This window comes from Aspergillus saccharolyticus (genome assembly GCF_003184585.1).
Source record: "Aspergillus saccharolyticus JOP 1030-1 unplaced genomic scaffold BP01scaffold_49, whole genome shotgun sequence".
Taxonomy (NCBI): domain Eukaryota; kingdom Fungi; phylum Ascomycota; class Eurotiomycetes; order Eurotiales; family Aspergillaceae; genus Aspergillus; species Aspergillus saccharolyticus.
This window is the reverse complement of record NW_020290659.1, coordinates 45,427-60,097: the sequence shown is the minus strand read 5'-3', so window position 1 is coordinate 60,097 and position 14,671 is coordinate 45,427. Positions and strand designations below refer to the sequence as shown.

Here is a 14,671-nt window from a genome sequence, read left to right as displayed (position 1 = left end):
TGTGTATCAATGTACGTATCAATGTATTAAGGAGTGACTAAAGTTGGTTCCAATGATAATAAATGCAGGCACAGCTACAAAAGCTTGTGCTCCAGGGTCATCTCCGACTCGGGCTGCAGGCCCACACAAGCACGGAAGATGTTGGTCAGCGCGTTGCGCTGCTTAGCCAGCGAGTTGACCACGGGGGTGCCAGGAGGAGTCAAGGGCGCCTTGAGCATGTAGCTCAGCACGCTCAGAACGCTGTGGAACCCACGGTACTCCTCAGCCTCGTCCGCCTTCCAGCTGATACGAGTCATCATCTCCGCCACCAAGACCAGGTCAATAATCAAGGGAGAGGCCAAGAGCGAGTCCTCGCAGATGTTGAACAGACTGATCGTCTGGTGTCCTCCCATGAAGATCTCGGCATAGTACTCGTCCAACGCACGCTTGTTGTCTCCAACAGCCGGCATGTACTTGATCACAACGGTGTGGTCCGGGTGCTCATCCTCCGCATACAGAATCTTGTTGGCAGCAACCATGTCGTCCACCACGTTCGACTTGGAGATCTCCTTGGAGCGGAACTGCTTCTGCGAGCTCAGGTTCTTGCCGTCGTTGTTGCCCAGGTGGTTGTAACTGGCAATCGAGGTGAGCTTGATACCCGCATTGATCAAGAAGTCCACCAGGGCGCTCTTCATCTTGGTCTGGCCGGACTTGAAGTCGTCACCGCCAATGAAGGCTCCGTACTTCTCAGCCAGCTGAAGGGCTCCAGGAACAAAGGTGTTCTGAGGAGAACCGTTGATGAAAGGAACGTTGTCTAAGATACAGGCCACAGCAAAGACAGTGGAAGGAGAGACCTCAAGGTGTCCATCCTTGATGGCCGCCAGCAAGTTGTCGGCGGTGTCGTTGACGCCTGGCACAATGTCGGCGTACCGCTCAGTGTTGGCAGTCCACATGACCACGACCTTGTCGAGACCGTTCTGCGCCTTGAACTCACGCATGTCCTTCTGGATCTGTTCAACATGAGCCCAGCAGGCCTTGGATCCCTCCAGCACGTTGTCCGCCCGGTCTTCCTGGTTGGCAGCAATGAAATCCGGGTAGTAGATGCTGGGCAGGGGCTTCATCTCGGCCATCTCCTTGCGCACCAGCTGCTTGAGACTAGGCTCGAGAACCTGAGCACGATCCATGGCATCCGCCAGGTTCATGCTGCTGATGTCCCAACCACCCACCACCAGGTCATTGGGGTGCACCATGGGCAGCATGTCGTGGAAAGGGATGTTGATCTCCTCGCCAGTCTTGGCGTCAGTGCCCAGCTTGATGGTAGAACTCATCACCACAGACCCATAGTAGTTGGAGGCACGCATGCCCTCGCGAGTCTCCCAGCTGAGCCCACGGCGGTTGGCAATGAGACCAGCAGTGACGGTGGAGCCATTGTTTCCACCCCAGCCGACCATCATGACACCAACCTTGCCCACCTTGCGGTCGACCTTGAAGTGGTAGTTGGTAGCTTTGGGAGTAGCCACAAGCTTGTTGTCGGGCGAGCGGGTGACCTCGGTGGTGTGGTACACATACTGACTTTTGATCTCGGAATCGGTGTACACCACACTGGGCGAGTTAACGGTAAACAAAGGAGCGGCACGAGCAGACCCGTTCACGGCGCCATTGGCAACAACATCCGAACTAGCGTGGGGAGCCATTGTATTGACAGAGGATCGGAAGCGTTTCGGGAACAGAGAGTAATTAGAAATGGGCAAAGTAAGCGTTTACTGAATGTGATATGCGCAGTCCGATGCTCCACCACGGTTGGATGAGCGCCGGCCGTTGAACGGGTGGTGCCGTCTAGGAAGAAAACAGTCAGTCAGCTTTGGAAGTCATGGTAGAGGAGAATTTGTGTGGAGGGAAGGTCCAATTGCTGTTCCGGGCCAACACGAAGCTGCCGTTGACAGCAATCCGGGGGTGGGGCGCGGGCACTCACGAGTTAAGAAGTGTGGAGAAAATTTTGACGGTGTTATGAGATCACGCCTCGGGGAGAGTGTGATCGAGAGGGATTTGGCTTGAGAGGTTAAATTTACGAACGAAAACTTGGAAGATTGACTGTTGGGTGTGAAAGAGAAAGAAAGAAGTAGGAAGAGGAAGCTGGGGGGAAGTTGCGCTGGGCTCCTTAAATGTACGGAACAGCTCGGCTCCCAGTCTCCCGCCGCTGGGACAAGAGCGCGCAGTCCGCAATCGTCCGCCTCGTCCCAACTGGAAGTGAGTTTGGGGAAGCGACCCTCACACCCACTTCTTGCGCACGCTAGTCCAGCATAGCCATCTTAATTAGTTTTCTCCGAACGAGTCTTGATGTGCTGGCCCTGGAGAATTGCCTCCCCAAGATTGCGGTGAGCCCGAGAGACAGTTGTCCATCTGGATTGTGCTGAAGTCGGGTTGTGGATTGCATGGTTCGAAATGGTACGATTTATGCATTACCTACCTTTAGTACGGAGTACTTACTGACTGATACACATACTCATAGATGTGCCTACACGTGTTCCTTAGCCATGAGTTTCACTCCACCGTGTTTCCCCTGACTTTCAAAGTCACCAACCACTGGACAGTGGACTCGCGCTTATTCCCACCGAGGCAGTGGGCCGTGGGTTCAACTGGCAGGTACCCGTGGGGCTCCGCTTCGCCGACGGTTCATTGACATGAGAAGTGGACATTATGAACCTCCTAGAGACCTGCATTTGAGATCCCTGGAGATCATGCAATTCAGACTTCAGTAACGTGTGAGATCCCGACTGAGCTCAGAGCTACCGAGCAATCCTGCTGCAGACGAGTCACACTGGGAAGAGAGAAGACTGAATGTTGCGGTGAGGAACGGCAAAGCTCGGCAGAAATTCCATGGTTGCGAACTCGGCCCCTGAATTTATGCGTCACTAACGCTGTTTGCGGAGGCTACGGAGGGCTCTGCACCTCGCTTAACAGCTTGGAGGCTGGCACCACCCACGCAGAATAGTGCTGCCTGCCTTGGAGTTCTTGGGACACGACGAGTGTACGTACACCGGATGTTTACCTAGTAGTCAGTCCCTGGTAGGGTTTGTCCTGGTCATCTGCTGGTGTTGAACGAACAACAAATGGCCTGAGGAGACGATCCAGGTCAGGTGATCGTCACCCGCTGCGGACTCTCAGGCACCAAGGAATCAGTGCCTTAGGCTTCTCAAGTGCTGGTTGCGGAGAGGCTTGAATGTCAGCATCTTCCACTAGCTGGAGGAGCAGGGCTGCAGTAGTCTCAAATAGGTTTCTTCCATCGCGCATACACTGCATAGTGCATACACTGCCTTCTCACTCCTTTCCCGCCCCGGAAAGCCAGACACGGCACCGCTGTTGGCCCCCAATTGAGGCTTTTGGTTAGTCAAAGTCTGTAAATTATACGAAAGATACTATCCGCTACGCAATATCTTTACTCGTCCGTATATCAAAAATTGCAGGCTTCGCTTAGCGCGTTACATGAGACGGCATAAGCCGGAGTCCGGCTCTGGGTCCTTCGCCTGCCTGCAGGTATAGGGGTCCAGAGTTCCAGGAGTTGGATAGTCAATAGTGAGCCAGCATCTACCCGAATTGTGTGTACCAGTACACCTCACGGTCAGACATGCCAGCCACTGACAATGACATGCATTCGAATGTTCTCTGAAGCAGCATCAGAAGACCCAATTTTCAGCGTGATGTGCAATTGCCGACCGCCACAGTCATTGCTGTCGGCAGGAGCCATGGTACGGCTTGCTTGCCGCTCGATGTGGCTTCATTCCAAATCCATGTTGATCTGCGCTGGGAGACGGGATAGCAGCAGCTTCGACTGCAAGAGCGTCGGAACCAGGAACGCCCCAGTTAATGCTAGCGCAAGTTCGCTTTGTAGGCTACTTCCCGATGGTTGCCAAAGATATCTTGTGACGGCTCGCGAGACAGGCAGTTGTCTGTCACGAGGATCGACGGCGCTCGATCAAGGATTGAATTTTGTGTCTTCCCGGCTCGCTGTCTCCATCCTCGCCTCCCCTTGCTTCCAAGACGGTCGGAAATTTATGACATTTGAGATCTGCGCATGGGATCGCCTATCCTTGCGGGGTGATCTATTCTTATTCCTCTGGGGTTGGTGGTTTGTTCGTCAATGTGTCCGGACAGTTCAAGCAAGGGCATGGGATTACTCCGAAGACAACCAATATTCATCAGGAACAGAGACAATCGCACCAACCTTGAAAGATTGTCATAAGTCCCATGAGATCCCTGGAGGAACTGGTCTACTCAGTAGTAACGGAAAAGCGAGGCTCGTGCGCGCTGAAACCGATGAGCTGGTGGTCAGCAATGCAGCAGTGAGCGGGTGGAAAGAATGGGGCTAGTTGTTGCAACTTGCAACAGAGCCAAGTGGTAAGTTAGTGTAATGGATTAATGAATAATGGACCCTTTACTCTCAAACCATGGGTGTGCATAACCCCTGAGCCACGATCGGCAGAGATTGATGACCGGCTCAGGGGGGACGAATGATGCATCACTGATCAGTGTGGCCTCGAGAAAACTCAAGAATTCCCCTGGAACTATATTATATTCTTGTCCTGGGGGAGACTCGACGTTCAGGGGTAACAGACGGAGTAGAAAGAATAGATACCTCTCTAGCTAGTCAGTTACAGGTTTAAAAATATTCCATCAAACACTGAAGTAGGAAGCCGTCGAAGTGCGTACGTACTGTGAGATGCATGGATGCTACGATCCAGACCGAGCCAGAATAGCCATGGAACTTGGAAGCAGAATTGCACTACCAGCCTCACTATCCGCAGAGGACTTCGGAGTACGCACTATGCAGTACTGTGCACAGTACTTACCAGTACTGTGAAGTAGAGTCCGTGAGGATGCAATGATGGCCAATCACTACCTCCAGTATGGGGCAGGGGTTCGTGGATCTGGGCAAGGAAATCGATTGAAAAGAGGGAAAAAAAAATTAAAAATAAAGAGAGAAAAAGTAAAAACTGACACGACTTTCCTTTTTCTCCAAAGAAACCAAACCCACGGACAATAAAGACAATCCACAAACCGGGTCTAGCGGGGGGGGTTTTCCCTTAGGCTGACTGCGTCGGAACCAAATTGACCCCAAAAGAAACATACTCCGTACGGACGAGTAGTCTTAGGCTCTTAGTATTTTGGATGGGCCCTTCCCACTCGACAAACCCCCCTCCCCCCTCTCTCCCTCTTCCTTCTCTGTTGACCAGAAGGAATGGTTGGTAACAGATTTTACCTTTGATGCTTCTTTACCTCCTGCACAAGCGAACTAAAGTCCCAACGCACTCTCGAGATCATCTCCGGGATCAAGAGCCACCCGGAGTCCCTAAATCGACTTCCCTACCAATCCTCCTATCGAGAGCGCTCTCTCCGTCCGTCAGTCCGATGGTCTAACCACTTTGTGAACAAATACGTGTGCCTGCTGGTATCATAGAGCCTTGAGATCACCGCGCTCAGCATGGCGCCAAGCATGGACATGGGCCTTTTGCCCATGATTAAATGCTCCAATTGTGGAATGAGTGTTGAGATTTCCGCCATGGGGGACCATGTGTGCGCCAAAATAGAATCAGGTAGCTCCCTCTCTTTATCGAAATTGTCATTGAATTCTCTCCTAAGGTGTGACTGGTAGCTCCCCCACACTCGCCGCCGCGCCCTCCTTCGAAATCGAGCATTGGATCACCACCCAAAGCAGGCAATGCGTGGGCTGCAAGAGCCGGCAGGATGAACCCGCCACCACGCATTGACCCGTCAGTTGCCAGTATGTTGTTCCTCAAGGCCCAGCAACCAACGAAGCATCCTCTCATCAAGGACACCGCCTTTTAGATCGACCGTTCCTGCACCCGCGCAGTCCGATGGACAATAAAGATCTCCTCGTTCCCTCACCTCTCTCCACCGCAACTTCGGGAGGAGCACGCTCGCCACTGCGTCCGACGCCTCAACGTAGCCAAACATCCCCTCTACCAAGAGAGCCACAATCACCAGACTCGATCAACATGGAGACTGCGTTTGCCTCGTTCCCATTGCCTCGCTCGATGTCGGATAGACGTCCGACCGCGATTTCCGACTCGATTGCAGCCGGAAAGGTTCCTCCCCTCCCGTCCACACGACATGCAAGCAGTTTGAGTCGAGACGGTCATAATGCACCTGTTGAACTGCCGGCAGACAACGAAGTCCCACCACCTCCACTTCCCAAAGACGGCCCACCTCTACCCGGCGTGTCCCACCGGTATGGGACATCGATAGATAGCAAAAGTAGCTACAGAACTTCAGTGGCTAGCACGCGATATAGCGACCATCGAACCTCCAAACGATCGACCTCCATATCCATTCGACACCCCTCGTTTGGCAGCGTATCGCGCGAGCACCTCAAATACATTGATGAAGAGGCTCCCCCGGTGCCGGCCCCAGCACCCCAAAACTTGCTCCTTCCCGGACGACTCTCTGGAGCCGAGATCGCAGAGAAGCCGGAGGGAAGAGGTGAAATTTACAGCGGATTTGATTTCGGGATGTCAAATCGGCCGACAAGCGCCAAGGCCGAGCTTGATCACGTTGCACCTGCGTCGCTGCGAGTATCCTCTCATACGAGTCGTAGCTCTGGCAGGCTTAGTAGCAATCGCGGATCAGCTGAGCTGTTCTTCCAGAGCCCTACCCCAAGTCCTAATGAGGCACCCGTCGATTTTGAATTCCCGGATGAGCCAGCGGTGTCTCCTGCCGCTCCAGCTAACGTGGAGTATAAGGCTTTCAAAGTAGAGAGCTCGGAAGTCCCGCAGCCGACTGATGCTGAAAACCTACCGATTCCAGGTCAAGACGAAATGCAAAGAGAAGATTTCGATGCTGCAAGTGAAAGCAACACCTCTACTTCCAACTTTGCTCGGGCTCTGGGGCTTGATGTTCCGGATCCTGCAGCAGATAGCTCAATCACATCGTCAGATTCATCGCCCTCTGACACTCGCAGCGGCACCTCCCTCTCCAGTCTACCATCCGAAGCAAGCCTTTCTCGAAGGCAACCGTCAGATCCCAGTCGCCTTGATTCTGTGGTGGAGGAGCTGAAGGGCGCCCGCCGCCCGAAGGAACCCGTACTGGACGAGCCTGTCATGGAGAGCCCGATTGACCTCGAGCCTCCACGGATTACAGAGCACCTGTTCAGCCCGGATTCACCGACTGACCCTGCCATCTCTCAAGGCAGCCTATCGCTCGTTTCGGAGAAGCTGCCACGAAAGCCGGACAGTCATCAGCCGGAGAGACCCACTATGCTCCGCTCTACGACGGCGCCCGCGCCGGCCCCTCGGCCGTCCCCACGCCCTAAGGGGCCGTGTCGTGGTTGCGGTGAGATGATTGTGGGCAAGTCTGTCTCCTCGGCCGATGGCCGTCTCACCGGCCGGTACCATCGTGCCTGCTTTGTCTGCTTCCAGTGCAAGACGCCTTTCGAAACAGCCGATTTCTATGTCCTCGAAGATCGACCATTTTGTGCTCAGCATTATCATGAACGCAATGGCTCTCTCTGCGCCACATGCCATACTGGGATAGAGGGGCAATATCTTGAGACGGAAGAACGTCGCGGCCGTGGCCCAGGCGACCGTCGGAAATTCCATCCCAACTGCCTTAAATGCCGCACCTGCGGCATCGCACTCAATGGTGACTACTTTGAATGGTACGGGCAAGTTTATTGCGAGCGCGATGCTCGACAGGCAGCGGCTGCAACGATGCCTCCCCCACGAACCCCCCGCTCCCCTATGCCCATGTCTCCAATGGGACCTCCTCCCGGTCGTGGCTATCCTCCTCCTCCAGGATACGGTGGTCGCGGTCGCGGTCGACCGCCTCCTGGCCCTCGTCCTGGCTCTTCTGCGAGCCAGGCTCCTCCGGTCCCCATGCTACGCCCTCCGGGTCCCGGGGATGGGCCGTATGGAGCGATTGGGGCGCTTCCTAACTCCCGGCGATTCCCCGAACGACGCACCACCAAACTCATGATGATATGATTCCTATAACTACCCATGTGATGGACGTGATCTCCAGCAAATATTCATAATTTTTAAATCGTCCTCGCCACGAGGATGCATTCTCACCGTTATGCCTCCTTTGCTTGTTCTTCGTGCCTCCCATTTTGCCTCTTCGATGACCCTAGATTTTCTTTGCCTTATACCCTTTTTCACCATACGGCTTCAATGTGTATAGACCTTTGTGATTCTGACTCTATCGTTACTATTTCCCCACACTGCTGGCAGATTTCAATGCCAGTTTGGAATGACTATCATCGTTGTTTACCTACATATCGATATGTATCATATGGTGCCCACCTCGACATAGGGATGATTGCGGGGTTCTTTGTACAATTTTTAGATCACTTAAAGAGCATAATCTGCTCCTACGGTAGATATTTCCACGTTATGATTTAGACATGGAAACTTCTCACTCCCATTCGAAGAACTAGCTGGACTTGAAGCCAGATGGGGTAGCCTTCCCTTCGATCGATACCTACCCATGCCCACACAAGAGTAACCTGAAAGCAGCCAGAGCAGTCTGACCGCCCGGCTTCCACGGCCTTTGTTTCTGTTGAACGCGGACTCTTTCGACTCTTTCGTCCATTCCACCTTCCGTCCTGTCTGACGTGCTGCTAAGAGATCAATCAGGCTCTCATCTAGACATGGTATCTTTTTTATCGCGAGCCCAGCAGTCTCGAGGAATCCCAGTGCGCAGAGAGCATACGACTTTCGAAAATTGAAGTTACAGGTAAAGGGCATTCCGTCTTCCCTTTCTATCTTCTGGCTCTCTTGCCTAGGAACATTGTCTCCTTGCACCAAGCAATATCCTTATTGCTTTGAGAAAGACCGGAAGTAACGTACCGTATGCTCGTGTTGCTCCCCAAGTACTCCACTCGACTAAATGGTGCTCTGCAGATGGAGATCGCTCGACTGGGCACACAGCCAAGGCATGATAGCTCTTTGACTAGGGGAATCCTTCCTTATTTCCCCTGTTCTATGATCGCCTCTAGTCCTGAAACATGGTGTAGACTCTGGTTTGTTCTTCGAACAGTCAGTCCCCGTCGACAGGGGGGCACAGGAGGTGGGTCCCGAGCTCGAGGATCTGCCGCGTGCATTGGGCAGGTTCTGGAGCGTGCTCGCATAGTAGAGTGGAAGTCATCTTCATCGAGATTCATCGAGATTGAGAGAAGCAGGGCGGCAGGTCGGTCCTGGGTTTGCGGCCTCCGTCTGTTGCCAGTGGAGCTTTGCAGGCAAAACCTTCCTTTTGATTATTATTTTCAGGTAGTAATATCTAAATATCTATATACTTCTGGCTCGACGATGGACCGCGATCTGCGTATGTATCGATCATTAAAATGAGGTCATGGTACTTAGCTAGCGAGTCGATGATGCAGTGATGCTAGCCGTGTTGGGCTGAGCCCTGTGGAAGGCGAGAATTTCCTAAAGTTACACTGCTTGGTACAACGTCATTTGCTGCCCATTTGTTGACTCTATACTGGCGCTCAAATGCTCACGGTGTCGATTGAAGACAGTCGAACTAGAGGAATATCTTCACCCCCCTTTGGAAGTGGAATAGGTTACTAATACACGCAGGCTTTAGTTAAGTATTGCTACTAGCCACAGTAACTTAGTTGTTACAGTGGTCATTTTAGTAAGCACCGACACAGCCCCACAGTTATGCGGATGCAATGCAAGGGGTATGCGCATAAAAACACCCTGCCTTGTTTACTCGTACTTCTAACAAGTTACAGTGAAAAGAGGCACCCGCGCCATTCTGTCCTTGTGCTGTACACCATGCACTACACGCAGCCTCGAAACCTACCACAGCCACAACGATCAACTCTCGACATCCATCCGCGTCTACCCGCCGCCTTCTTATCTACAGTAGCTGAACCAATAGTAGCTTGAACTCTCAGATGACGAAAGGATCACAGGGACGATAAATGGCTCCCCTGCTGCAAGAAAGGTGGGTAAACTAGTGCAGGTCCTCGGGATCTGAATGTTGCCTACGACCTGCTCTGTACTGTGTATGCACGCACAAGGAAGGGTGGGTAATGTGGGAGTGCTGGGGTATGAGTCGTCGGCTGGTTTTGCCCGCAGCGGGGGGTTGAGCTAGTAGTACTCCATGAGTTGACTATAGCTAGAAGCTGTATACGGAGTCGATGGTCCGGGGGGTTGTATAGAGCACTCCGATGCCACATTAACCGATCAACTGCCTGTGCATGGTAGTATACCAGATTGGGCGACCTGCAGATTTGATCGTTTCAGGGCTTCAATAGCCGTTGAGCGAGTTATATGGTCAATACGGAGTACTGGAGTAGCTCGATGTCCCAGGGTAAAGGTGTGACAGAAAGCGTAACATTAGCGGGTGATGCAGGTTCGACCACTGCAGTGTGTCTTGATCTATCTGGGCAGGGGCCATTCCGCAGTCACAGTGGGAAATGATTGTACTTAGTTGTATTGTTTTGCGGACGCGTGTTGCTTGCAGCTACCTATTACCTACGTAGTAATTCATGTCTTGTGGCTACCTAGCTTCATCAGCGCAGTCGATCTCCCGTAGGCCACCGTTGCAATTTCGAGAGCTCCTGAGATCTGGATGTCTGTGTGATTATGCTGGTGCCTGCGCTGTTGGACCAGGGTGCTCTATACTACGATTTGCAACACCAGTGATATAGTGAATATAGTCTCGGGGATGCATTCTTGCTTCGCTGTGGCTGAGTCGGGTTGCAGAGTGACTCAAGTGTTCATCGTCAGAAGGTGACGACTCAGAAGTACTACTCGTAATCAGTAATGGGGAAGCGCGCAAGCCGGTGATGGAGGGGAGAGACCTGAGTCAAGTCGGCTGATCGCACCGTCACCCACTCACAGCGTCAAACGCAACCACCCACTTTCTTAAGCTCGCCCTGTTATTGATGCTTTTGCACCATCAACTCGCATCCTCTCGGAGTCTGATAGAAGGATGAAAAAAGTTCCAGCCCTAGATAGATCCCGTCTTCCCCACTCGTCCGGACTGATAACCCGGTCAGTCCACAGTAGGTAGCACAGAGAGTTGCAGATCGATTGTGCATGCAGTCTGAATTGCTCGGAATCTCGAACTATCGGAGTACAGCACGCAGATATCCTCCTAGGTTTGTCAACTCTGGCGAATGGCTTGCATGATGATTTCCTTTCTCCCACCATTGTCACCAGCCACGGACGGGTGTGATAGTGCGCTAGCAGCCAATAGGCTGTTAGACTTGAGCACAGCTAGATCGGCGAGAGGATACTACCTATGATTAGAATGAGACACCACCCTAGACGAAGGAGGGGTCGTTTACTTGACTTGCTCTTGTTAGACTCGCCTGAGATCGTCATCGTTTGTATTCAGTCTTCACCCTACTCCGTACTTGTCTCGAGATATCCTACTAGAAAAGTGGACGACTCACTGGTCAGGTCACCCGAGTTTCCCGCGTGTGGTTGTAACAGGTTTTTTTCCCCTCGAGTGAACGAGGTATCAGGCGGGAGGAGAGAGAGGATCCTTCCGCCGCATGGCCAGGGTTATAAACCGATCCGAGCCCCATGCAGGGGAAAAGTAATTTGGCTGGGAGTTTTTTGTTGCACAGAGTGGCAACGGATCTACCGACATATATTCACTTCTCACTCGCTCGTTTGCATCTCTGCCTGAGGAACCAAGTGAATGAATGTACAGTATACAGTCACCCGTTGACATTACTGTAAATCCCAACCGATGAAGCCTGTTGCAGGCCCGCCAAGACTCTCCTCATGCGTTGTCAATCAGCCTACTATCCATTCCTCCTCCTATTGTTCTCGCTTATTGTCTTGTATGAGGGTGTGACACCGACCATCCTTCTCTTCTTCACTCACCAACCACAATTATAGTCCCACTCCTCGTTGAATCTCCTTTCTTACCCCTCTTTTGTGGACTCACCCACTTCAACTCGCTACTTTTTACTTTTTGAATTTTACTCCTATTCTCCAAAGCCAAGTTGGCGTCATTCCATCGATCCATTGAGGACTAGCCAGATTGTGGCTAGTGCCCGTCGGTTCCACAGGAACCAATCGTTGACCCCTTTCACCAACACTTTTTGCATTCAGACTTGATCTATCCATAAGTACGGAGTAAGTTTGAAGTTCTTGTTGCTGCATCTTGCTCTATTTATTCACCATTGGGTGTGGGGAGTGCATCCTTCGAATCTCAAGGAGGGCAGATCCCAGCAACAACTTGAATAGCCGCAGCAGCAGCAGCAGCAGCAGCAGCAACACCGCGGAAAGAAGTGGATCTCCCCACACCCACACCCCTTTACCGATGCATACCGTACCACAATGCATTCCCGCGTCTCCCGCCATGACGCCATGGGCTTTTTTTTTTTGAGGGCGCTTGATTCTCTTGCGTTTGTCAACTTTGTTTGGGTTTCCCCGCAAGCTGACGATCAATTTAGACACACGCCCGAAAACTTTTGGCCGTTTCCCCTGCGTGAGAGATTTCCCAACGCGAAATCGTATCCGTAATTCTGGGTCGTCAAGTCACCAATCTCGAGTATCTTCGTACAAACAAACAACAACAATTTATCTATCTCCCCGCATAAGCAGACAGACAAGCAAACAGACAGACAGACAGACAGACAGACAGTCGGTTGCCTGACTTGGCAGCGAATGAGCCGCTGTCAGGAGAAGGCATCCGAGGTGCCTGGGCAGATCAGATTCCAATCATCCGTTGAACCCACTCTCGGTACTGCTTGACTGGTTGGAACCGAGAAGCGGGATTTAATTTGAACAGGGAAATCAAAGAGTAAGAGAAAAGAAGACGAAAAGGGAAAAAAAAAAGAAAAGAAAAAAAAAAGAGCAAATTCCCAGAATCCTCATAAAAACCTCAATGGCTGCCTTTCCGCCTTCCTCCCCCTCCTCCTCGGCCTCCTACTCCTCTGCATCTTCCTCGCCCTCTCTCTATCCCTCCTCCTCCTACAGTTCAATTTATTCCCCGCCATTGATCAGTGGTAAGCTTCCCCTCTTCTTGCATTCTGTAGCTGTTATTGCTGTTGTTGCTGTATGCATCTCCCCTTTGCCCCACCTTATGCCAGCAGATCATCCCACCCCTCCTATCACTGGAATGTACTCTCTCCTTTTTGGGTTGCGTGCATTCTTCCTCCCTCTCACTGACCCCCCCGGGTGGCCTGCTTTGCTGTTTCATCTTCACTTGCCGGGGGAGATCAAGATTATTTCTGTCGGACACGTGTGGCATTTGACTCCAGGCTTGTTCTGCACATTCCCAATGATTCATGCTGATCGCGTGCTATTAGCCAATCTCTCCTCGTTGCCTTTGTCGCCTTCCCAACGTCCCTCTAGCCTTCGTGCCCGAGATCAGCTCGAAACTCTTATTGCAAGACACGGTCACCCCCCCAGAGTTTCGCTGTCATCCCTCGAGGAATTGACGGCCACCTCGTCGACTTATAGTCCGCCCTCGCCCCAGTCTCCCGTCTCCGACACGACCGACTATTTAGCTACTCCCAGTCTCAATCCTTCTGCCTCTCGACCTATTCCTATCCCGAAGCGGTCGCACAGCACACAAGCTCACGACTTCCCCGTCACCCCGTTGACCGGACGCTTCGACAAGGGCTACTACTTCGCCCAACGCGAGCAAGCCCTCGAGAGGAGCCGTGACAAGCCAGCACACAGACAGTCCTCTCGCCCGGGCCATCGTCCACACTTCTCAGAATCGTCCAGAATGCGCTCTGACAGCTCGACGTTGTACGCGCCGGTCGCGACTCCTGCCATGTCATCTGGTCGCCCTCTTTCTCCGCAGCCATCACGGGCTCGGGGCGGAAACCCCTCCAAGACAGCGCCTTCCTTCCAACTGGGAAGCCTGCCACGCTTCCATCCCGCAGTGTATCAAGGTTCGGGTACCTCCCAGACTCTGTCTGCGCAACCTCCGTCGTCGCCCCGACAATCCCGACAGCATGGCTACCGCGCGTCAGCTGGCTCTCGCGACTCCTTGTTCCAATACCGGGAATTGGCGGATGGAAATACTCTCGTCAAAGCTCCCTCACGCCCGCTCTCGCCCAGTGCACCCCGTCTCGACCCTCTGCGCAGCCCGGGACCAGTCACGCCTCTTGCACTCGAAGATGCAGGAGGGTATCTGGGCTCTGGCACCACGGCCGACACTGCGCGAGAGAGCCACTATTCCGGCCCGGCGCCCGATGTCGTGGAGAGGCTCATCGCCCGGGAGGCGGAGCGGGCTCGCCAGAAGGCCAGGAAGGGGCTTAAGGGATACTGATGGGTTTCATCGTCGCGAGCAACTCGATCCCCTGCATATTGCTTCTTTTTGTGTATTATGAGAACATGCGCCTATACCCCATATCGCCAAACCCAGATATTGTTGTTTTTCATTTCTTTCGGCTCTTGACTTACATACGACTTATTCTGGCTTTATCGTTCGTACCGTGCTCCTCTCTTGGTGTCATCTTAATTTGTGGGATAACACCTTTTTACTCCGAGCTTTGATTGCGAGGACTGCACAGAAACAGACTGTCATCCTCGAGATTAGACTGGACATGAATAGAAATTGATCAGAGCAATGCTGCAAGCATTGTATTTTGACATCAACACTTTTTCCAGGGGTTACCACCAATCGTAGCAAGGTTGTATGCTAGTACTGAAACGGAAAGCGTTGCCTCCCCGAAGGTGCCGGTCGGCAG

General features: G+C 52.6%; 4 protein-coding genes across 4 annotated transcripts; 3 read left to right on the top strand and 1 right to left on the bottom strand.

Annotated features, from left to right (window-relative positions):
* BP01DRAFT_172083 (inositol-3-phosphate synthase INO1) lies at window positions 1–2,047 on the bottom strand. The gene has a single exon (XM_025570775.1). The coding sequence runs from the start codon at window positions 1,671–1,673 to the stop codon at window positions 75–77; it is 1,599 nt and encodes a 532-aa protein (XP_025427250.1). The 5' UTR covers window positions 1,674–2,047; the 3' UTR covers window positions 1–74.
* A 1,246-nt stretch (window positions 2,048–3,293) lies between these two features.
* BP01DRAFT_360543 (uncharacterized protein) lies at window positions 3,294–4,406 on the top strand. Its single transcript, XM_025575938.1, has 2 exons — window positions 3,294–3,575; window positions 3,652–4,406. The coding sequence occupies exon 2, from the start codon at window positions 3,768–3,770 to the stop codon at window positions 4,344–4,346; it is 579 nt and encodes a 192-aa protein (XP_025427249.1). The 5' UTR covers window positions 3,294–3,575; window positions 3,652–3,767; the 3' UTR covers window positions 4,347–4,406.
* Window positions 4,407–5,159: 753 nt separating this feature from the next.
* On the top strand, window positions 5,160–8,333 carry BP01DRAFT_395205 (LIM domain-containing protein). Its single transcript, XM_025578384.1, has 3 exons — window positions 5,160–5,570; window positions 5,630–5,758; window positions 5,824–8,333. Exons 1-3 carry the CDS (start codon window positions 5,459–5,461, stop codon window positions 7,974–7,976), a joined length of 2,394 nt encoding a protein of 797 aa, XP_025427248.1. The 5' UTR covers window positions 5,160–5,458; the 3' UTR covers window positions 7,977–8,333.
* A 4,563-nt stretch (window positions 8,334–12,896) lies between these two features.
* On the top strand, window positions 12,897–14,579 carry BP01DRAFT_360540 (uncharacterized protein). The gene has a single exon (XM_025575937.1). The coding sequence runs from the start codon at window positions 13,087–13,089 to the stop codon at window positions 14,248–14,250; it is 1,164 nt and encodes a 387-aa protein (XP_025427247.1). The 5' UTR covers window positions 12,897–13,086; the 3' UTR covers window positions 14,251–14,579.
* The last annotated feature ends 92 nt before the right edge of the window (window positions 14,580–14,671 follow it).

Excerpts from the sequence above, each read along its gene's own strand:
- BP01DRAFT_172083 (XM_025570775.1), bottom strand. The coding sequence starts at position 1,673 with ATGGCTCCCCACGCTAGTTCGGATGTTGTTGCCAATGGCGCCGTGAAC.
- BP01DRAFT_360543 (XM_025575938.1), top strand. The coding sequence starts at position 3,768 with ATGTTGATCTGCGCTGGGAGACGGGATAGCAGCAGCTTCGACTGCAAG.
- BP01DRAFT_395205 (XM_025578384.1), top strand. The coding sequence starts at position 5,459 with ATGGCGCCAAGCATGGACATGGGCCTTTTGCCCATGATTAAATGCTCC. Across the intron at positions 5,571-5,629 it reads GTGCGCCAAAATAGAATCAG|CTCCCCCACACTCGCCGCCG; the intron begins GTAGCTCCCTCT and ends TGTGACTGGTAG. Across the intron at positions 5,759-5,823 it reads CATTGACCCGTCAGTTGCCA|ATCGACCGTTCCTGCACCCG; the intron begins GTATGTTGTTCC and ends ACCGCCTTTTAG.
- BP01DRAFT_360540 (XM_025575937.1), top strand. The coding sequence starts at position 13,087 with ATGTACTCTCTCCTTTTTGGGTTGCGTGCATTCTTCCTCCCTCTCACT.